Genomic DNA, 25402 nt, shown 5'->3' on the forward strand with positions numbered 1-25402 from the left:
TGAAAAAGGATGAGAACATTTTAAAAGAGCTTGAACTCCCAACAACTCTTAAAGAAGACAAAGAGGGTGTTATACAGATTCAAATGTGGCCTTGTTTTCAGTGGCTTAACAACATGTGCTGTCAGTTTCTGAGAAACCCTCTCATAAATGAATGTCTCAACTATTGATAGACAAAGTGTACTGTACACACCTTTAAAGTTCTAGCTACATACTTTAATGTTAAAGAGGCACTTTGATGTAACAAGACTGCACTGTGGTGGAATGCAAGGTTAAACAAAAAAAAAAGGAAATAACGGCATGATGTGGCAGATGTAAAACGCATTTTTGTGATCACAAACCCTTATATTCGAAGTTTGAATGTACTTAATCGGTTTTAGGAGTCAGTAACTTTTTTCCAACACTTAAAATGAGTTTAGAAATGGATAAGGAAGGGATAAGATCTTTAACCCTCTTATGACCCCAATTGGAGTAAGTTGCATTTTGTGATCCACTTCATGAATATTAACAAGGCAGGTCAGATTGCGACCCACTCCTAATCTGAATTTTCTGAACTACCTGTTTTGTACATAAATCAGATCGGAAAAGTATTAGCTGTTTGCAAATTGCGACCAATATTTTGTGAGCAATAATATATCTTGCCTTATATTCAGTTTCCAAAACGAGATGTTATAGTGAACATATTCTAGAGTCAGGGTTGAGGGGGTAATCAACACCAGCTCTGTAAAAAATGTTCAAATTGGCATTGCACTGGATAGAGAGGGGGGAGGGCAGTGAGCAGGCCATACCACCTGGAGTGCATTTGCTAGAGTGTACCCCAAATAATTTTTTTTTAAATGAGCCTAAACAGTGCATAGAACATCTCAATTTTTCAAACATATAGGCTAAGTGATTTCAGGACTGGGTCACAGCATTTATCCTGCACTAAAGCAGCCCCTGGTTTGCAGCCAACCGGAGAAGTTGTAGAATGCCCAAACTGCAGTCTGACCTTGCATGACAATTCTATTTGTTACAGAAACACAGACACATAGGTGGGTCACTAAGGCGTAGGGGTTTGGTGTGTTCTGAGATGAGATATTTTTTATAGAGTTATATGGATATGCCATAGGGGCTGTTTATTTTACCCATGAACTGAGATAACTAATGCCACTTTTCACCATTTGTGACACCACGACAATATAGAATAATGTTTTTCAATCATTATCCTTTGTTCTGGCATCACAATAACGTCATCACATTAGTAACACTGAAATTGTGACAAGTCATTAGTGACATCAAAACAGTGTCACCTCAGCCATGACATCACAAATTCTGTCATCACATCATATCACATAACGATTATAACATTGCAATTGTCAGTTAAAATAATTGCATCACATAAATCACAGTCATATCGCAATTGCAACAACATAATAGTGTTATCAACATACTTCTATGAATATTGTGGGATCACAAAAGTGACATCAGACATCAGTATCAAAATGATAATCTCACAATGGTGACAGCACTATTATGACCTCCAAATGGCCATCCTAAATAATAGTAATAAAACATTGATATTCCAATAGTACTATCACACAGGTGAGATCACAATAATGGTGACACAATAAGAGCAAGAACGTTTTTGTCTGTTGTACAATTGCACACTATCCAAGGTTAAGGACTTGCAGATTTTGATACGAAAATCCTTGTGTTATTCCCTATTTTCTATTTTGAAGAGGAAAACAAGTAATTCCAATAATTTCACCACATGAATTCCGCCCTCCTCCACCCCCATATCAGATTTCGCTGGGTTGGATAATTATTTAATCTCTTGATGGATCAAAATGTGCAAAAAAAGGTGGGTGGATAATTGGGTTACAGCACATTTCACCTAAGCTATGCGAGCCAAAATGGCCGTGCCAGTGGTATCCATTTACTAAGGGAAGAAGGTGTTTAAAGAATGGAGTATACTTATGGTGAAAATACATTAATAACAAGTGAGTGTGTAAATCTTTAACAAGCGGTTCATAACATAGTTTTTTCGTCTCCCATGTCACTAAAACAACCAAGGTGAAAAACGAACTACTTTGTCAGAGCTTTACATTGGAAGCTACAAATATTTCCGAACAAACAAAAATATTTGACAAACGCACATCAGGAATGGATGGCTGAAACACATTCCAAAATACGGCACTATATTTACTGTCTACATGTACAAGAAGAAATCAGGGTTGCAACTGTTTTAACTGATGAAAGCTAAACAACAGGCCTAAAATAAATAATGAAAACAAGCAGGCTAGTTAATACATTATATTTTGTCCTCACTTTATTACTCTTAGGTGTGAGTGCACCATTATAAGATTGGAAGCATTGCAAATTGGCTTCGAACAAACAGAGATTCATTCATAGGGCATGATTTACAAAGGTAAACTTACACTATTGTGCAAGTTTACTTTTTTGTTTGCATTCGCAAACTAGGGATAAGTGTGGAAAAACCTTGTAATTAGGGTGGAGAACTTTGCACGTAAAAAGATAGGTCAGGCCTGCCCTGTCTTTTTCTGTGCAAAGTTATTGGTACCAACTGTTGAGTCCAAGGGTGGGTCCTCCGTTGGAGTGGAGGAACGGCGCCCTAATTAAATCCCGCCCAAAGCCCCAGAGATGAAAAATAAAAAGATAATTTATTACCATTCAATTTTTCATCCCCCCGTCCTGAGCCGAGTGTCAGAACAGGGGCGGGCCGCACTGACTAACAGCAACAGGGAGGAGGGTGGCTGGTAGGCCGCACCCTCCAATCATGACGATGCTCACATGTTGCATGTGAGAAGCTCCAGGATTACGCAAGGGAGTTACAGTGTCTGGTTCCAGTTCCTGGATGAAGAAGAGGTCCGGACTGAAGACGTCGCATTAGGCATGTTTTATTTTTAAATAATATTTTGCGTATGCCCCTGCCCCCCTTTCCCCATAGGTGCCAGCCATCACTGGTGGAGTCTCTGTAGTAGTAAACTCACTATTAACTCGTAGTTCATGAATACGAAAAAAATAGCAAACATACACAAAAGTGTACGTTTACCTTTGTGAATCAGGACCATCAAGGTTTAACAGCCTAGAAGTACTAAAGTAGTAAAAGTACATCAATAAAGCTAGGTTGTATCCAAAATTATGCTTTGCACTTTCACCCTCATATGTTAAAGGAGTGTGGTGATGTTATGTTATGTTATGTTATGTTATGTTATGTTATGTTATGTTATGTTATGTTATGTTATGTTAAGGGGTATTTATAACGTGCACACCTGCCCCAAATATGAGGCCTTCCAATGCTAGATCCCAAATATGGAAATGCTGTAACCTACAGCCTAACAGAGAAAGACCGGCATTAGATGGAGAAGAGCCATGTCTTCAGGGATTTCCTGAAGTGCAGATGGTTCTCAGTGACTCTGATAGGAAGAGGTAACGAATTCCACAGAACGAGGGCATTGGCATGAAAGGATCGTCCTCCAGCTCTAGCTCCCCTGAAACGTGGGACAGTGGCCAGATTAAGTTCGGCTGAGTGGAGAAGGTGAGCGGGTTAGTAACTCATTACAAGAATTACAAAACATTTGGGCACTCTGGGAGTACAGAATCTTGTGAGCACCACACAGGGTTTTAAAGTGGATGTGCTTTTCCACTGGGAGCCAATGCAGTTTGTAGAGAAGACCAGAGACAGGTCAAAACTTTGGCGGAGAAAAGAGCAGCCTGGCTGCCGTATTTTTGGCAAGCTGGAGTTTTGACTTGTTGGTGTCTCGGACTAGGTACAAGATTTTGCAATAGTCTAGCCATGACAGAATTCCTGCTGGGATGATAGTTTGTTGAGTTAAAGAGGACATGAATGGGTTTGAGGTTTCACAAAACGGGTGCCTGCTACCGAATTAGCTTGAGCCGCGATGGCCAAGGTGCTGTCTATGACGACTTCTAGATTTTTATAGCGACTTGGGAATGGGAGGAGGTCCGAGACAAAGGGGACACCAACGGTCACCACAAGAATGAGTGCTTTTTCCAAGTAGGAATCCTTCAGCTTTATTTGCATTCAGGCGGGGGAAATTGGGATTTATCCATTCTGCGACCGCTAACAGTCCTCTTTCAAAATTAGACCTGTCAAGTGTAGGATTATCTGTAAAGGAGAGCACCAGGTGAGTGTTGTCAGAATAAGATATTAGTGCAATCCCCATGGATTTGATGACCTGTGCCAGTGTTTTGATATAGATATTGAACAATGTCGGGTTCAATGAAGAGTCCCACCTTCAGCTCAAGTTGAGTTCTTGATCAAGTACATATGTTCATCATGTTTGCCACCTTCACTTCACTTACAGAGTCGATTTATTTTAGGGGGTGTGATGCTGCGAAGCTCTGGACATCACAACTTTGCAATTTATTTCGAAACAATTTCAGCCATACAATCTAAGTAGCACACACAAAAAAACATCAAAATAGTTGCCCTTTGCCTAGCTGGAACAATTTTGAAGCTGTGCATATCTGTGGGTACAAAACTTGGGACTCGCTTACTTTTATTTTTATCGACTGCCAACAGTCCCCGGGAGGGACTTCTGGTAGTAAGGAAAGGAGCAGACATTTCTGCTGAGCTGTGGCAATTGTATTTCCCTGATTCCACTTACAGCTAGGAAAGCACAGAATTCAGCGGAGAAAGACAAAATAAATCAACCTGAGATCCTATCAATGTTGGGTGGGCAGCAGAAACACTCAGATGTTGGGGAAAGTTGAACTACGCCTCTAGCAAAATCAGCAAAAACTGCATTTCTTTGTGAAGTGCAGAATATTTTGACTAATTTCATGGGCACAGGGATTCACTTTACCCAACCCAACTTCAGATAAGTTCTTTACAGGGAACAAAAGCTCCCAGCCTGTTTAAAATGTTGGAGTACTCTTGGTGCACTGAAATCCTAGTTACTTAAAGAAATAGAAGCGACACTGCAAGTATGATCAAGGTCAACAGGCGGGTCAGAGATGTAACAAACAGAAACACTACTTGTATGCACTATTTAAAAAAAACAGAAGCGACCCAACATATTCAATTCCCACTTCATTACTGTAATTGATTAATGTGTGATCTGAGTTAATGGTACCCATATAAAGTTCTTCAGTGAAATAGTTACAATGTTTTCCCAGACAGTATTGTTTATGTTTTAGTGTGGTGGACAAGCCTCACTTGCTAAGAGCGAACAGTGTTATTGGATGGCTTATAACGATTGCATAGCCTCATCCGTTATAAAACACTGGTCAGCGCCAGGTTGCATAGCCGTACAATAGCAGCCTCGTTGTTTACTAAAGATTAAATACATATATACATACAAAGCAATCTGAGTAGTTTTCCAGAACCTGCAAACACAAGAGAGCACAAAAGGGCAATAATTATAAGGACAATTATAAATGTGGCAATGCTTACCATCATCCAAGTATGCTTGGTCCAGGTTTTGTTCCTGTTTAACTGTGACTCCAGTTGGTGCAGTTTCTTTTTGATCACTGGCAGGGGGTATGTTTTTTGCAGGTCTTGTGGTGCTTGTCTGCTGCTGAATCACCGTAGGATATGAACTTGGACTTACCCTCTGCGTTTGGCTGACTTGTGACTGACTAGACCGGGACACACTGGGTGAAAATGTGTCACAGTGTATTATGTGCTGGGAGTCCTGGTGGCTTCCACACCTCAGCTGCTGATTGTTTGGCGAAAAGTGAATAACGGGGGAAGTTTGATGGTTTGAAGGAGAGTGGTGGTGCATAGCTGAGGAGTGACTAGGCGAGCCCGCGTGAACCAGCACCGATCTGTGGGCATCCGCAACTGTAATGTGTGAGGCCATTAAGGCAGACTGTTGGTAGGCTAGTTGGCTCGGACTAAGACCCTTGCTTCGCTGGTAGATGACACTTGTCGGATTCAGCTCTTGATATCGAGAATCTGGAGGGGAAAGACTTGAACGCATCTGTTGACAGGAAGCCACATTGGCCACAAGACAGGAAGGGGATTCATTGACCGCTGAATGTGGTGAGTAATAAGACATCATTGATAATGTTCTTAAACCGCCATATACTGTGCTGCCAACAGATGGCGAATTGTAGTCATCAATCGGCTCAGTTTTGATCGTAGGAACTAGAATGAAAAAGCAGTTTGTTGCATATAAGTATCGGTCAGTCTTGATGACGTCACTTGAATAAGTATAACTGACTTTTACATTTATTGTGGATACACATCCCATTGCTAGTTTTAATATTGTAATGAATAATAATGCTGTACTTTGTGTTTCCAACTGCAACACCACTGTATAACTCACAATGACAATCAAAACACATCATAGCCCAAATATTGCTAAGTGAACTTAAAGTGACAGAGTTATTTAGCGTACTAAGCCATTCTGAAATTGCTGCAGACTCTGCTTCTCTGGAAAAGAGGACCTGACGCACATTATCTGCATCTGCATAAATCTCCTGGATATAAGACGCTCCCTGCTTCGGCCCCTATGGAATCAGAAGGGAATAACAAGCTGCAGACAGGCTGTGATGCTCTGCTTTAATCCCGGAGAAACTCAGTTAAATTGCAGAATAACAAGATTTTTTGACATTGTGGCCAAAAGACTAAAAGAAACAGCCGTAGGGTTTACCGGAAGCACTAGCTAAAACAAAAAATCTGCTAGCATCCAGTCGCCCTTAAGGACAGCACCAAACCAAATTGTGCTTTTATTAACTAATAAGGAGAATCCACCCGCTATTTTAACCGAAATACTTTTGCTACTGATTGTTTTTTAAAACTGTATGTTTTTTAAATATTGTGAGTTTTTATTAACTGTACAATAAACTAAATCTTAAATCTCATTCTGATACCTTTTGATTTTTGGTCTGTAAACAGTGGGTGTCACAAGTCGAGACTAAGCCTGGAAATAAACCCTTGAGAATAGTCCAGAGAAATTGTTTGCATTATCTATTTATCTAAGGTCCTGGTTAGAGTTTTATGGACGAGTTACTATGTCGCAATATGATAGATATCCCAACTACCTTACAAGTGCCTTATATCCTGTGGCACTTGTACTAAAAAAGAGGAGAAATGTGTCACATTGTGACGGAGCAAATCATCAGCCATCCTCTAAAGCATGCCCTACATTTTCAAAATAGAAACCTGTAAATTGCTATAATTAACTCTACTACACTTTTACTCAAATGTTATGTTGTTTTATATTTTACTGTATTATATAAGTAAAAGCGTTAGTGGCTTAATAATGCTAATAAAGTTAGATTTTCTTTGCATAATAAATAGATAAAGATTTAGCCCTTCGCCATGAAAATTAACGTGGTCCTATAACCCATGTTATTTACATCATGTATAGCAATAAACTAACATTCACACATTTATTATTACAGTGTAAAGGTCACATTCGAGACTATTACCAGAGTGCAGAAAAATTGACTTGAGAAAAAACACTTTGTCCACATTGATGGTATCAGTTACCTTACGCAAGGGAACCACTCTCCTAATTTGTACCTTCCTGCAGAGATGAAACACCTTGCACCCAATATTTAGTTAAATACCTTTTGGTCAAACAAATATACAGAGAAAAATGCCATGGCATAAACCATACGTGCACACACGGTGAGTACAGCAGCGGCCCATGCAGGTAAGAGCAGTGGGGCCGGGTGAGGAGGGGGGTGGGGGGATTTCGACAGATGACGATAAGAGAAAATGAATTTATTTAATTTTCCCCTGTGGTCGACTGTTAAATCACGCCCCCCCCCAACCCAGCCCCACCGCTCTTACCTGCACGGGGTGCTGCTGGGTGAGTATAACATGCAGTTTATTACCATTCTAGGGAGACGTGAGAGGAGTGGCATCATTGAGCTCTTGCCTCTGTGACTTCATGGTCCTTCCATATACTCAATAATTGTAATAAATAGCACATTACACTCTGCACACATACATTTATTCTACAAATATATAAATGCCGGCATGCAGTACAGACGTTGTCAGTAATAAAGCTCTTTGTGACTACAAGTTCTTTTATGGTTGGTGAGTGGGAAAGCAAGTGGGACCCGATTGCTCACTCAGTACTGTCAAACTATCTGCCACATTTGATACACTTATCATCCACATGCAAATATTTGCAAAGCCACATGGACCAACATATTTTATTGCTTGTGTACACGAATCAGAGCATCAAAGGAGGCCTGGTGATGTTACCTGGGAGATAAGTGAAATGCTGAGGTTGGCTCTTCTTCCTTTTCCCATTGATGACATAAAAATTCACTTTCACAGGTGTGTGGATGTGCTTATTCCGATACTCTGGAACCTCTACAAAGAGCATGCTCTGAAATGAAAAGGAAATTATTATTGGCAGACAAAATAACAGCACATACTGAGCACTGGTTCATAAACATCTGTTAGGCAGTTGTGTTTTTAGACCTTAAACTAGCCTTGTAATAGTGTCCGCTAATGGTAATATTGGTAATTTATGGAGCCACATGAAATAAAAACACATCCAAGAATATCTTTGTAACTATTTCTAGGATAAACCAATTTACTGCCCATCAAAAAACTCACTAACATTTGGCAGACACATGCAAGTGAAATAATTTGTATAGGTTATGCATGGAGGTGTATGTGACTCATATACATCCTGATCAAGTGCAGGTTTTCCCTAAGCCTCAGCATTGAGGAGATGTCCAAGGCAAAGATTTAGGAAATGTGTGTCATTTCAAATTAACTTGTAAATTGTTTTTTTTTTCATATAAAATAATTTTCTAGGAAAATGCTTTGCCCAACACATCAAAATACTTTCCTCACCATTACCCCTATAAACATGGTACAACTATTTCAAATGTTGGTGAATAGTTTCAAACGGTAATCGGTCACAATATTAAATTTTAAATATCGATATGGCAAAATATTGAGTTTGAAATATCGAGTGGATATAATATCGACTTACAAAAATATAGTTGTGCAGAATATTGAAATGCAGGTAAGAAATATCGTTTTTCATAATATCGAAGTTAGTAATATCGACAGTCATAATATAGTAGTTAAAAATATCGATTTTGTTTAGTTTTTTTAAGTGTTAGTGTATGTGTTAAAAGTATGTATTTTTTTTGTAATGTATGTTTGAATTTTTAAAAAGTAATGAATTTTATGCTAATTAGTTTTTGCGTACTTTAATTCCGTAGCAGGGTGTTGGTTTATAGAGGAATAGGGCGGGAAGTAATTTAATTATAATATTTTTTTTTTAGAATTAATTAATTATATGTTAATTTGTTTTTGCGTAATTTAATTCTGTAGTGGGTTGTGGTTTTATAGGGGAATCTGGTGGGAAGTAATTTAATTGAAAGTAATTAATTAATTATTTTATTAATTAATAATTTAGTATTTAATCATTTATATTGTTAATTAAGTACATTAATTATTATTAAAAAATTATAAATTGATTAATACCAATTAATAATTAATCAGTAATTATGTTAATTGCATTATTTGTTATTATTAATTAGTGATTCATTAGATATTAATAAATAATTTGTAAATATGCTAATTGTGTACTTTTTTTTAGGAGTGAGGGTTGATAGGGGAGTAGGGTAGGAAGTACTTCAGTTTAAATGACATATTCATTATTTTTTACATTATATTTATTAAAAGTTATTTATAGTGTTAATTGTGTGAATTAATTTAGATTTGATGGATATTAATTATATTGTTAGTTGTAGTTAGTTAATTAATTAATTGTTAATTAATTATGTTAATTTATTAAAATTTTACGATATTGTAGGTGACGTTTCTAGGGGAAAATGGTGGGAAGTAAGTTAATTTTATAAAAATAATGACTTGTTAATTATGGTGCAGAAGTGGGTATACTAAATTATTCCCCGACGCTATCCAACACTTTCCCTACTATTACACTTGGTGGAGTGGGAATATTAAATTATTCCCACCCGCCATCCAACACTTTCATTACTGTTGCACTCACTGGAGTGGGAATAGTAAGTTATAACCTCCCGCTATCCAACACTTTCCCTACTGTTGCTCTCAGTGGAGTGGGAATAGTAATTTGTACCCACCTGCTATCCAACACTTTCCCTACTGTTACCCTCACTGGAGTGGGAATAGTAATTTTCACCCTCCCGCTATTCAACACTTTCCCTACAGTTACACTTGGTGGAGTAGGAATAGTACATTATTCCCACCCGCTATCCAACACTTTCCCTACTATGGACACGTACTGGAGTGGGAATAGTAATTTTTACCCACCCGCAATCCAACACTTTCCCTACTCTTGCACTCACTGGAGTGGGAATAGTTATTTTTACTCACTCGCTATCCAACACATTCCCTACTGTTGCACTCACTGGCGTGGGTATAGTAATTTTTACCCAATGTATTCTTTTTGTGTGTCAGACTTAAGTGCCCATATATGCTTAAGTTACTTGCTCATCTATACTATACTCTTCTCTCCCGATGGATGTTTTACCCATGTAGCATCTATATTCCCTGAAGAGTCAAAATAGGTTATTGAGGCATCATCTGTGTTCAATAAAGGTATACTGACGAGTGGGCAACAACACCGGGGATAGAACCAGACCCAGAGTAAGAGGGTCTACTGCACCCCAGTTATATATGTGGGTAGAACCCAACAAAGTGATGTGGCAGCCTCTATGTCTAGCTTGCGTTCATGGCTATAAAAACCTTGCTACACCACTGAGCAGTAAGGAAGTCATTAAATGGACAGATAGGCCTTTTTACGATGGACCACCCTGCTATATGCACATGTATAAATTGTGCTCTCCAAAGTACAATTACCAACCACACAGCAAGAAAAATGTTCTCTTTCATACTTACAGACTGACTTTTGTCTTTATCGACTGTTGCTTCCATTTCCCAAATCTGCTGACCATCTAAAATAATATGGAATATAGTATATTTTCATCTTCAGTATACTTTATCCTTCTGTACCCCTGCCAAAAGCTTTAATGTCCCAAAGTACAACTATATGTTGTAAATGCAATGTTCAAAGACGATAACAATTTGGAGTTTCATATTGACTATACGATTTTGATTAGTCTATTTTCATCGATTCAATTCAATTAATCTTTATTCAGCCAAAAGCAATGCCATACAAGATACATAAAAGATATACAATCCAATTAAGACAAATCAAATATTACATAAGGCCATCCGATCATAAGAAACATTATTAAAAGAAAACAGTTTAAAAACAGTATACAATAGGCCAGAGTTTTCATGCATGAGTTATTTTGTTATTATGTTATATGCATATCATTGCAGCTCTCATTCTAACACATTGTTGAATTTACCTGGTGTAAGAATGGGGTTTCTGGTTGGCAAGGGTATGCAGCTCAGCCAGGAAGAACCCACCACTCTAACATTGGTGGTTAGCGGTGAAGATTTGAACTTGCATTTGTACTTGACCCACAGTAATTGGTGTGCATCACTAGTCTAATGCAGATCACTAAGCAGCCGCATACTGTGGGTTTTTTTGCTACTACTTTTGTTAACCCTTGAAGTATCCACACACCATGCCTCTAAGTGGTAACCCAGCAAGTGAGGCTGCAGAATTGGAGTTTGAAATTGAAATGTTGCATACGTACAAAGTAGTTGTAGTTTGATGGACAGGATTCTCTGCCCTCAACCATGGCAGATATCCAGTCTGCAACATTTAAAGTCCCATCGGCTATAATGCACTTGTAATACAGCAGACTAGTTAAGCACCACGTTTACGATGGAGTATTCTGTCCGCTAAACTCTAAATAAGGTCCATGATAAGAATGTGTGGCTCTGGAGCACTGTGTGTAATGGGTGTCTTTAAGATTGGCTGAGCCAGATTTGACTAATCATGTCAGGATTCAGAAACAAAAACACAGCATTCCCTACACAAATAATGCACCTAATGTTTTAACTGGTGGCCTGTTAGAAAGAAATACATTTTTCATTTATGTCTTTTGAGTTTTGCAGCATACTGCCTGATGGATAAATGGTTCAGTGTGTCACTTAGCCTCCAGACATCCCATTACCAGTGGTTAATTTGTAAAGAAAATAAGTGCAGGTGCTCTCATCAGGAGGCAGCTTGCACCAGCCCATTTCTCCTGTAAACACCACCTAAAACAGAACCAACTGATAACCTTGAAAGTGGGGAGAGGATGAGGTGTAATGGCCAGAGATGCAGACTTGAGCTGGGGAACCAGGCTCCAGTCTCTGCATCTGCTCAAAATCCTGTGATTCTGGGCAAATCACTTAATCTCCCGGTATATTAATGTGTCCTTAACTGGTGCTCATGAAAAACGCTAGTGTTGAATATGTGACGGTGCTGAGCACCAGTAACCACTGGCTCAAATTGAGCACTGCCCATCACATTGATTTATGCAGAGGAAAAGCTTTTGGTTAGCATTGGTTGCTGTTACTTTTTGGTGATTTGTGTGGGGGGGGGTGGAGTCAAAGCATTCTGGAGTATGAATTGCATGCCTCAAATTTGCCATTCAGGTGCCTGCCATCACATTCTTTGGACCTGCAACCACTGTTTGAAGTTACGTTCTGATGGACACCAAGCACTTATATAAAGGGTTGTGGCACTAACCGCAGCTAGTTTACTTTTTGGTTAAGGGCAAGTCCATCTGCAAAAACCCTCTGCCAAACAGCACAGATCTGCAAATGGTCATGGTGATATAAGTGCAGATTCAGGTGATGCAAACCTCTGCTTCTACAAGGGGTATGCAGTCATCTCTTTGGCTGCCCGGCTAGTTAAAATTCCTCCACTTTAAAGTGTTGTGCGAGCCTTACTTCGGCTGTCAACTGGCTATATTGCAGAGACCCCTAATGGTTTTAATTCCATATTTTTGCCACTAGCCAGTTCACTTACAAGACCTTCATTACGAAATGACTAGAAAGCTATTGTTGTCACTATTACAAACTGGGCAGGGTTCCCTGTAGAGTACTATCACAATACGGTATTGCCTCATCATTATGATTTCTTGCACTCGCAATGGGGGCTAACCAGTAATTGAGCACAAATTGTTCTTATTTTTGCTAAACAGTAATGATTAAGGGCCTGATTACGAGTTTGGCGGTGCGGGAGTGGGACCGCCCCAATTCCGCACCGCCAAACCTGTGGTAAACCACTCGCCAGAATAGGAGTTTGCAGGTACTGGACTTCATGACATAGGGGGCACAACATGTGCTGCATGCATCCCCAGGCTCAGAGGCAACAGGGGGCCCTGTGTGGCCCCCTCTGTTTCCTCTCTGTGAAACCTCCATGAAAACTGCAGTGGAGAGGAAACTCGTAATAAGCTTGCCGGGACCGCAGCAGTCCCACCAAGCATATTGAGGCCACAAGACCTTCGCGCCACCCTTAGGGATCAGAAGATCAGGGCGATCAGAAGACTGCTGCAGGACTGCAGGTCCATGGACTGCCATACTCCTAATTAGCCCCTCTGTGGCAAAGTACACAGGCATTCCTTGAAAAAACACTGATTAGCGTAAAGCGCCACATGTGCATGCTGGCACGATCAGAAATTGACCATCTTCTGCCAGGTTCACAAATTCTCCATCAATGGCAGTTGGTGATGAGTTGTGGTACAACATCGCTTCTGCACCTTAATGCGATTTTAACTTACTATACATATGCAGTTCACTCTCTTCATCAGGGGAGCACTATTTTGTTCACATGATGACAAATCTAAAATTCCCAAAAAGCATCTACATTGCTTTATAGTGGTATTTCTTATAATTGTAGCATCACAGCATTTGTTCAAGTCCATATTTCATTTTATGTATTTAAAAACATGCCATTACCGGAAATATTTATAATTTTATATGCACTAACAACATGAATGAACATTTAAACTTGAGGGTCTTACAAATGTAGAAAATGAAGAATCTTGAACTTAAAAGATATAATTCACTGCATGTGACTACACCTTTTCCAAGTGATCTGTTTAACTATAATTGTGTGATGTATGTCGTGTTCATATGTGGACAAATGTTCTATAATTGGAAAGCAGCTTGCCAATTACACAGAAGCCAGGGTGAGATGTTCACCCACCCCTTCCACAGGATCAGAATTTATTGTATTGTCAAATTTCCATGGGAGGGACTTTCGAGAACAATAATATTATGTTTTTTTCAAAGGGGGTTTTCATTTCATTGTATTTATATTTTATAATTTGAAATTCAATTGTAAGCCATCTCAGACACCTACCAAGTACTAATTTACGGATGTTTCATGTCCAATATAATTATATGATTACATTTTCAGCAGCCGCGGTCGGTAGGGGAGTACCTGCCGGGGCGGTGAAGTGGGGAGGGGGAGGGGCAGGGTGGGGGTTAGTAATGTATGGATAATGGAGGTTTGCAGATAAGTAAAACGAATTTCGTTGCGCGCACTGCATTGCATTTGGGGATGCAGTGCGCGTAGCGAAATTTGTTTGATTAATTTAAATGTTTACTTACCTGCAAACCTCCATTATCCATACATTACTAACCCCCCCCTGCCCCTCCCCTTCCGCACGTCACCGCCCCGGCAGGTACTCCCCTACCGACCGCGGCTGATTTTCAGACTTGAACCTCAGCCCAGATTATAAATCTGTCACCGTTTTAGAGTTATCAGAAATTGAATTTTTAGAAAGTGTTATGTTGTCCTTTCTGACCAAAGTTAATTCTCTGAAATGTAGAACTTATAGAAAGTATTTAGTTAGAATGTACTGGAAAAAGACAGGGAAAGTGCACAGTGAATAGGTCATTGTGTCTTTCGTGTAATGCCACATCAGAGCCCCAAATGGAGCCTGTGCAAGAGTTATTAAAGATCCCCTTCAAATGAGATGGGCCTAATAATACTGTGTGAAGGCCATTCCTTGAGATAAATTATGGATAATTAACGCCTTGTGTTAATTTCAAAATAGGGACTTGCATTTATTATTCATTGATTTAATCGCTTGTTTCTCTTTTAGTTATGGACACAGCTAATTTGTTAAGTAAAAAAATTGCAGGGACCCAAAGTTTGCCTTTGGGACCTACCACCAGCGTTACTGAAAACTCGTAGTTTTGATTTCAACACCGGTCTCTTTCTTCTGCCACTATATTTATCTATATCTCTTTTTAAGCCCTGATTTCTCTCTTTGTCTCGGTCTTTCTCTTCATCTTGCTTTCTCCCCTTTCTGCCTTTGTTCCTCTGTATCCACTGGATAACTGCTGATGATGAAACAAATCTCTATTTGAAAAATGATCACAAGGACCCATTATCTGAAAGCACTTGCAAAAATTAAGCTCCTCAATAAATCAGCCAAATAGATTAATACAACTTCTGCATTAAAAGGCATAAGTGGAAATCAATATGAGGCCTATTTGGCATGTATGCCCTTTTAAAAAATAAATAAAGAACTTGTATATTTGTCTTATGACCAAGCTTTACGTTCCTCTGTTGTTTAAGGTAGGCAGTGAAAAGATAGAAGTACGCAGATAAACCAATCAGAGGGCAGCTCAGTGAAGTATCCATGTGATTTCTGCTATGGCCTCAAAAGTGAAGTAGCCATATGCTAATGAACATGCTAGAACCAAAAAGCAGGCGTCTCCTGTGCTCTGCCCAGAGTTTTATGAACCAGTGTTGGACAGGTCATATGGGACAGTGGAAAAGCCCCTGGCAGTCTCGAAATCAGGGGCTACTTTTCCTAACTAGATGGAGTGAGGTAACCAAACCCATCCAGCACTCAAAGCAGCACTCAGGGAGAGCTACACAGCACTGTTATAGGCAAATACAGGAAGTCCTGCTGCAAAAACATTATGATCCTGGCTGCAGTGGTGCACCAGTCAGTGTTGGGTTGTTAAACTGATGCATTTTCTGAACTATTTGTAGAAATACAGCTTGTGAAGAAATGTGTGTAGGAAATTGTGCTATAAAAGTTCTTCAAGCGAAATCTCCAGAAGAGTCTCAGACTTGTTCATTCAAGTATTTCCCTGAGCTCCTTTTTTCCTATTCGGGACAAAGCAATATGGGAACATGGCTATTAGTATTGGCATTTTCTACCCCATCTCTATTGGTTTAAAAGGTTTTGAAAATATTAGTATATACCGTCGTATGACAGCCATCGGTACTTCAGCAGCGGTTATTTGTGATATTTTATCAGGGGCTGTAATAAGTGGTTTATTCAAACTTGTTTGGCCCAGCTGCATTCTTAACATCATCCTCCTAGTCCAAGTAATAATGGAAAAATAATAAGACCCAGTCTTGTGCCTGACCTATCCTTTTTGGCCCCGCCCAGGACCAGGCATAGACATTGGTTGGTGTGTCATCGTGACATCGTCAGTACTGCATCACTGCACTCCAAAGCCATGCTGGCTTTTCCCCCTTAGGCTCATGCTACCTGTAATTGACTGTTGGGTCGTGCTGTGCTGCAGGGCGGTGAGACGTATTCCTTAATGCATACAGCCAACCTGATCCAAGCAGCAGTGACAGAAATGTGCTGATAAGTGTTCAGTCTACCCACCTTTCTGGTGCACATCATAATTCAATATTGGCCCGCTCACTCAAGGTGCGTTAACCTACACTGTTTTTATATTTAAATCTAAAGAAAATTATATTAATAAAAATTAAAAACTTCAAGCACCAAGCCCAAAATACTAACTACCATCCACAACATAATGGCATACACATTTTTTATATCTACAAGCACCCTAACTGACTGATATCGATCTAACAAAATGCCAGGGTATTGAAGAAAGTATGATGCGCCCTCTAGCTTCAGAAAAGAAATACAAGTAGACCCCAGTGTGCCACCCTCAACAGCCTACTATTTGCTGCTGGGGAGCTAGGTGCAGAAAGGTCAGTGTCAGGGGGTGCAAAATGAAAATCAATGGATAGCACCATGACCACCCACTTCAACTCTCATCTTATAGTGTATACCTACCCCAGATTGTTTATGTTCAATTTGCACAATGTTTTTGTTCATCAAGCGGCTCTGAAGTGACATACAGTGAAGCAAATGGTGCAAGAGAACTAACCTTGAATAATGAAAGATGGCCGCCCTATTGCCATCCCATAGTTTCATGTGTAAACCATTTGATTATGTTTATGATTTCTACACAGTTTGGTGGAATTACTCCTGAGAGGAACTTTACCTAGATTTCAATGCCTACTGGCCTTCCCTTAGCTTCCAACATATCACTACATTTGATTCTTTATAGACACGATAACTTGTCGTGATAGCTTATCCCAACCATTTCAGTGCTCCACTAATCCACACCACGTTTTCAATTTTTGAGACTGCAAGTGATGTAATCATTGCTCTCATGCTGTGATGGTGTTTTCATAACTCGTTTTGAATTTCGGGTCTGGGCTTCTTTTTTTAAAAGAGCTGCCAGGGAAAACAAGTAATGTTATATTCTGCTGAGTAAAGTGTATTGATTTGCACTCCAGGGATAGTATAAGGCACACTCAGAATATAAAGGTCGGAGAGGCATTTTGGGGTCTGGGAAAGAAAAGAATTGCATATTCGTCATAATAAAGTCAATTTTACTTGCAGGTCCTACATTAGGCACACAGGTTGCAATATTGTGATATGTTGTGTTAGCTGTGTATGAAGCAACTCATGACAGCTGGGCACAGGTATAGGGCATAGTGAGCCCCGGTTATGCAAAGAACTTAGGGGCATAACATCAAGCCGAATACCGCCGCTTTAGCGGCCTTTTTCGGCCGAAAAGCGGCGATTTTGTTAATGCTCAATCATCAAGGGCAAGCTAACGCGTGTTACCTTGAGTAAGCAGCCCTTCAAACGCCACTTTGCATGTCAGAGATGAATATCGCTAATGACATGCAAAGTAGGCGTTCCCTTACATTTCTTCGAGGAAATCAGCGCAGACACAGCAGTGCAATATAAACAAGCCACGAGGAAACCCACGTTAAAATAAAATAAACGGCGCTAACCGCGGTTATCCCGGATGTGCTACGCCTGCATTTTAACTGACTTAGCCATACTTATTATGGCAAATGGATTGTGCGACTGAAGTCTTAGGGGCATATCATGCAGGAAACGCGATAAATATCGCATTTCCTGCTTTCCGGGATTCTGTTTCACGCCGCTATCGCAGGATTTAATCGCCATGGAGATATGCCTTGGTAATAGCGCGATATCTCGGCGATTAAATCTAGCGATCCCTGGCGTTAAACAGAATCGCGTAAAGCGGGAAATGCAATATTTATCCCGTTTCCTAGATGATATGTCCCAAAGAAGGGACGGGAAAAATTTACTGAATAAACAAAAGTAAAGAGCTGTTTGAGGATTAAGAAGATAATGAGTAACTTTTTAGGTGGGACTCGTTCTGAATCTCATTCTGAGATGCCAGGTTTGTTTATGAGTCTAAATTAATCTGGTGTGGCCTCTCAGGGGCCCTATTCTCACAATCAGCTGGTGGCTAGTTTTTGTTCAAGACGATGGAGTGACTAGTTTCTGTACTGCCATTTCACTAGTGAGACTTATGGTATACCTACTGAAGGATTTGCAATGATATCAAACAGAGTTCATTTACTCAGACTGATTAAGGCCTAGCAGCAAGAGAAGAGACAGGCTAGCAGGGTGGCTCAGTGAGTTGAACATCTGCTGCAGAAACAAACGGTGGTCTTCTGTTCACAATTTTTATGTTCAAATAGTTGTATTGGTTGTTTCCGTAAACAATTTACACATGTCCACATACTCACAAAACATTAATAAACAAAGAAAATGCTTTGATGTATGAAAATAATATGGCAACATGACATTCTGTACATTGCGTTCTAAAATCTATAACATTCCCTTGATAGGATACTAATATAGGTCCGGTATGGGCCTTCGGGCGAATGCACAGATAAATTTAAGGTCAGGAGAGGTATCAGACAAGGGTGTGTATTGGCACCCTTGCTCTTCACTCTGTTCATTAACGAAATAGACTCGATCTTACAGAGGGCGCCAGCTGACGCACCTAGAGTAAACACGAGTACCATCCCCGTGTTACTCTACGCGGACGACGCTGTGTTGCTCTCTAGGACTCCCCGGGGTCTACAGCTTTTGATAGATAAATTTGTGGCCTTTATTGAGAACAGAAAGTTGGTCATTAATAAAAGCAAGACATTTGTGATGGAGTGCGGAGCTAGTAAGGTAAAAATTAAAAAGCCCTATAGGTATCTCATTGACGGCCAAGTGGTGCAGTCCGTGGAAAACTTCTGCTACCTGGGAGTTAACTTTTCCAAAAATGGCCACTGGGACGTCGAGCACAAGGTGGTGCGCGACAAAATGATCAGGAGCGCCAATGGAATATTTGCATTTGCAAGTAAATTAGGTAGTAGAAGGCCTAAAGAAATGCTTAAGATTTTTGAAGCTAGGTGTCTCTCGGCTGCCCTCTACGGAGCAGGGGTATGGGGGGTATCCAGGGTAGAATCCCTACAGGTAGAAGAGAATATGTTCCTGAAAAAATTGCTGTGTCTCCCGACTTCTACTGCTAATAGTTTGGTCCATAAAGAACTAGGACTACATCATATAAATGATCTATTATTGTTGAGACCTTTGATGTTGTGGCGTTCAGTCTGGATGAAAGACGAAACCTCATTTAATAGGGCCATTATCGAGGATTGTTTACGCCTAGACTATTTTCTTAAAATCCCATGGATTAAGTACACAATTGATTCTTTCTCTAGTGTATTTGGGCTTAACGTTACATTAGATCACTGTTCTGCCTCGGATCTCTCCAAGGAGAGTCTGAAAATAATTTTCTTAAATCATTGTGCAGAAAGACGAGCTACGGATGATCTTAAACTTTCCACTTGTATACGTTATAACCATTTGAATGAATTTGTGGGCCTACACCCTTACCTCATCCAGGTGACTAAAGGGCAACACCGGTTTGTTCTCACCAGGATGAGGATGGGTACGGTCCACCTATTGGTTGCATTCTCTGAGATTAAGAAGCGCCCTACCGGTCCATGTCGGTGCGACAATATTTCGGAACAAAGCACAGAGCACTTTCTACTTATATGTAACCTGTATAGCGAATGTCGTAAATTCTTTTTAAAACCTTTATTTATTAAATTTGGAGCAAGAACTGTTAAAGCGGCAATGAAATTACTTTTTAACTTGCATCACCCTGACATCTGTTTTTATACGGCTAGTTTTTTACTCAGGGCCATCAGCTATAGGAAAAGCATGATTTTTTAAACATATTTATTAAATTTCTTATTCTATCTTATTTATTGGAAAATTTTTAAGTGTGTTATTCGATTGTTATATGTATCTTACCGTATTTGTAGCTGATTGCGATTGTCAAAGTGTATTTTCTTTTAATTGTATTGTATGTATGTACTTTTATGGACATGATTTACATGCTTCCGAATAAAGTTTTTGAAATTGAAAATACTAATAGGGTTATTTGGCCATCATTAAACTATTCTTCAGTTCACAGTTTTAAATCCTGCCAGGTCTAACAAAGCCTTCCATTTGTATGGCTGTTTGTAAATGAGGCACCATATGTTGAGTTATTAGGGACATCTTCTTTGCACAAAACTTCGAAATCACAAAAAATGCTTTATACAAAAAGTACAGTATTATTATGTAATGTATGTCTCTCACTGAGAGCCACTATTGTGAATGCCAAATTCTAATTCAGGTAATTCACTTCTATGACGTAGTAACAGTTGTTAACAAAAGCTACCTAATGTTGCTAAGTTATAAAGATATATCAGGCTGCTAGGGCAGGGCTGTCAGTACAGTGCTGGGGGCAAAGGAGAGAGCACTTGAGGAGGGGAGGTAAGAGGAGAGTGATCAGTCACAGAGGCTGGCGGGCGTGGGTGGCAGGAGGTCAGGTTTTTATTGATACAGGGAGGAGATGCCATGTTATGTATGGCTCATCATTACTCCTCTGTCTTTGTTTAGAACTTGTAAAAAGCAGAAAATGGTTTGGGTGGGCAATACATAATATAAAAACTATAGATGGGTAACATTGAATAACGGCGACATGTTTCACCTTTGGGTTCTGGATGAAATCTTCGGAAGCTTGAGCTTCACACATGTCTACTTAATTCCACAGAGAACCTCGCAATGAAAAACATCCCCCGTTATTCACTGTTATCTATGGTTCTATATGTTATGTATGACCCTCACTAGGAGCTAGTAGAGAGAACACAAAATCTGTATTTTTATAAGTATGACAGCAACAAAGTGTAACAAAAATTCAGTAGAGGCTCGCACAGGTAAGAGTGGTGGGACGTGGCGGAGGCGGGGCAGAGTGGGGGGTGGTGGAAGTCAACAAACAATGGGATCAGTAATATTAAATGAATAAATAAATAAAACCACTTACCTTGCACTAGCCGCATTGCCGAGCCGAGGCGATGCAGCAAGCGCAAAGGTAAGTGGTTTTAGTTAGTAATTTATTTCAAATTACTTATCCTGATGTCTATTGACTTCCACCACCCTGCATTGCATTCTCCTAATGAATACATTTTTTGTAAGCTGCTTATACAATGCTATGATACTGTATGTTTTTGTATCTTTTTTTTACAACCGTCCCTTAAAAAAATAAAAAAAAATTTAATCAATAAACATTTTTGTTTACTTCCATACATAAGAATGATGCAAAGTGTCTTCTAAAATGGATTACAAACCAGTGACAACAATCCTTTGTAAAGACAGCTTGATATAGTAATCCACTCCAGAATGTCATTTTTATTTTTAAAATGGGCTTGAATCTTAACACTGCACAAAAGACATGGCAGTCTTATAATGTGTTGATCTTCCACCTATCCAATAATTGAGGGTTGGAATTTAGAACTGCTAGAAATTGGCAAGTAGGAAAAGGCAGAAAATCGTAGACTGCATTTTTCAGAAAAATATGATGGTGTATGGCCATTATTTAATTAAATATATTCCTGAAAGTATGTTTATTGAATGTTCTTTATTTTCCATCTTCATATCGTAGTTATGTATGTACTTATTTATTTATTAATTTGTTTTGCAACAGCATCAAGAAAACGTTTGCCACTTATACAGTTTAACTGTATTACAATTGTGTCAATTTCTGAATAATATTTGCTCTAAGGGATATGAATTGTTCGAATGGAGTAATTTGAAAATCATACTATTGCATGCATTTGCATATTAAATAAAAATGCTTAAAAGAATAACAGTCATTGGACAATGTTCCTTATATATACTATCACAGTTCACTTCTAAATTAACATTGCTGTTTTGGCATGCAATATATTTCGTCAACGTGAAAGATGCAAGTTTAGGAAGTCCACTGCAAGCTTTAACTACATTTGACTGATGCTTAATAATAAGGAAAAAGTCTGTAATTTCCTGGATGCAGCCCAGTAAAATAAACTCTGCCTTGAATTTTCAATGCTCACTTTCTTTTAACTATTTGAGTTGTGGTCTACATGTCATCAACCAAGATCTACTTTCAACTTTATGATGAAACGTTCAAGTAGGTGGTCCAATTCCTTTAGCTGAGACCTTAATCACTGACATGTTACACATGTTTTGACAGCATAACACTGCACATCTTTAAAGGAATCGATTTTCACTGAGTTGCTACTGGGGTTAAAAAAATCAAGAACTATCCGGTGTAAATGTATAGGTTACCTGCACGCATTACTCTACTACGCCGCCGGACCCCAGGGTTGTCGGCTGATGGGCTGTGTATTTGACAGAATTGAACTGTATCTGTGTTTGATGCGGCCGGTCCCCGGGGTTGTAGGCCATAAGCTGTGTGGATATAGACGTGTATAATAAAGGTCTTTAAAAAAAAAATAATAATAATCAAGAACTAAAGAGGTATGTGGCAGTCGGCACCATGTCAATGGTCGTTGTACAGACAGACATAGACACAGACCCCTCTTCAGCTGTCCTCATCCCTTTTAATATTTTTACAAGAAGTAGCCTGTTATTTAAAATAATATAATTTTATATTAAATTACATAACAAATAGAAGGCAGGTGTGTGGCCTTAGACACGCTCCTCAGTTGGGTGTCGTGATGAGGAGGAATTATGTTCTTAACAGGTTGAGTTTCAGGTGGTAGATTCATTAAAGTTTGTACAGCAATGAGGATTTTGGCCACCACCTGTGAGTTTTCTGGAGAAGATTTTTATGAAGTATGTGTGTCATCTACACAGTTGATGAGTGGGGATTTGAGGATGAGAGCAAGGAGTCCTATTTAGATGTTGATGATTGTTGGTGAGACTATTGATCTTTGGGAGACACACTGCTGCATTGGAGAATAAGATGTTGACTTAAATGTATTGTCTCCAATTTTGTGGGAAAGATGGGAATCAAAGGATGACTATGCACTTGATGCCCAACCAGCCCTGAAAATGTTAGGAAAGCATTATGGTTCACAGAATCAAAGGAGAGGTCTAGGAGATGAGGAGGCATTAATGTACTTTATCTAGAGAATGCAGGTACTATCCACAATTTAGGCTTGCAGTGTATGTACTACATGCATCTCTGAAGCTGGACGAGAGGTCAGACAGCTTAACTGTGAGTTTTGAGATATTCTGGGTCTGCTCCTCGCTTTTTGGAGCCGCAATCTGACTTGTCCTACTTTCAAATATTCATAAACAACTCCCTGAGTTAAGGAAGCATTAATGAGGTTCAACCAAAATGGGATAGCCACATGGCTGAAGTGCCAGCCTCAGGTGGAAAACTTGTGTATGTCTTTGGTTATGGGGAAGCATCCTGCTCAAAATGTGGAAGATACTATTTCAAACAGGGCAAACGTTGTCCACCACTGTAAGACTTGGGTGCAAGGAATTAGTATATGTACATGTGACCATGAAAGGATGTGCGAACATGTGTGTTTATGATGGGTGGATAGGTGGTAGGCATATGGTTAGGGGTAGAAGTTCACACTGCCCTGATGATCCCCACAACTCACGTGCATTCGTGCCTGCACTGTGGCTATCTGTTTCATGGCCTAATACCCCATTGCAGAGGCAAGAGCAAACAAACCCAAGTAAATCATTATTCTGCATGAATTTACTTATAAAAAGGATAAGTACTTTAGTACACACACCCAACTCAATACAACACATTAATTTACATATAGATACATGCTTGTATATTCGTAACAGTTCATACCCCTAGAGAGCCATAACCCCTAAAACCACTATACACCCCAAATACCAAATACAATATAATGGACTGTAGTTATCAATAGATTAAAATCATTAGGAATGATACCATCTTACAATTACATTTCTAAAGACATGTAGTGAAGCTCTGTTATTTTTTTGATTATCAATTTAGCATTTCATTGACTTTTTTTATGACATGCACAAATTCACTGTTAATGTATTGTTGTCAGTAAAGCATGTTATTGACCTTCATGAAGATATGTCATAATTCAGTGCTAACTTTGTCTTTGTCAATAAAGCATTTACAGTTTTAACCAACAGGGTGCATGAGTCCTTTTTCAACTTTTACACTTGCTATGAAGCAGCTTTAGTACCTACTAAAAGGGATTCCTACATTCAAGCGCCAATGGGCTAAACCCCCCAGCTCCAGAAGTGATTGGTATAACCAGATACATCTACCACCGGCATCAATGTATCCCCTTGGGCGGCACAGGACTGTTTTTATAACATTTTACTCTGGGGCCTCTGTGGGGAGCTGATCTATTTCTTGTAACCACTAAAGTAATGTCACAGTTACGGGACTTGCTGCTTCCCTCTCTGGGGCACCACAAAACACTTTATAACCACCATGAGCGGGTGACATATACAGGCCCGATGCAATTTTCTTCTGTGTTGGTCCCCGGGAAGATAGTGGCCCTTGGAGACATTTGGTGGAGCATGTGAGAGGAGGCCAAACATGTCTGATCCTGGCTAGTGTCCCTGGGGACCAAAATTCTCTCCTGGTTATCTTGGTACCCTTTGGGCTAAAGTTGATTGGAGGAGTTGGTTTTATTTGCTGACGGTGGCACGCTCCAGCCGCCAAGTATGAAATCTTCAGGCCCTGGGCCTTTAACTGTTTGTAATCCTTGGGGAACCAGATATTTACTGCTCTACCTCTTCACACAGGACCTATCTCCAGCTTGGGCCCCCAGCATTTTTCCTGGGCCTGGATTCTTCTTCAGCAACATGCCCAGGACCCCCAACAGGTGTGTCCTCCTTTCCTGCATTCCACATGTAAATGTAAATGTGGGATACTTGTAAAGCGCACTGTTACTCTACCCGAGTGTCCTGGCGCTGTAGACCGCTGGGGAACCCGTCCTGGTTTTCGCTGTGAGATGGTCCCTTTCTGGGTATCTCCAGGGTGAAACCAGGCATCCCCGGCGTCTGTGGGGGGCCGTTGTAGAGATGAGGCAAGCTTAATGCCCAGAGTTCCCGAGTGTGTTCCCTGGTTATAGTAGGCACTGAGGCGAGAATGATCGAGTCCGTTGAC

General features: G+C 39.8%; 1 protein-coding gene across 2 annotated transcripts in view; it reads right to left on the reverse strand.

The window, feature by feature from the left end:
- The window catches only part of NFATC2 (nuclear factor of activated T cells 2), a 313029-nt gene that overhangs the window by 82255 nt on the left and 205372 nt on the right, over positions 1-25402 (reverse strand). For both annotated transcript variants that reach the window (XM_078652048.1, XM_078652047.1), the window contains exons 7-9: positions 10832-10887; positions 8189-8315; positions 5417-6112 (exon numbers count right to left, since the gene is read on the reverse strand). In XM_078652048.1, coding sequence (XP_078508174.1) covers positions 5417-6112; positions 8189-8315; positions 10832-10887 — 879 coding nt within the window. The remainder of the gene's footprint in view (positions 1-5416; positions 6113-8188; positions 8316-10831; positions 10888-25402) is intronic.

Source organism: Lissotriton helveticus, chromosome 7 (assembly GCF_964261635.1).
Source record: "Lissotriton helveticus chromosome 7, aLisHel1.1, whole genome shotgun sequence".
Lineage (NCBI taxonomy): Eukaryota > Metazoa > Chordata > Amphibia > Caudata > Salamandridae > Lissotriton > Lissotriton helveticus.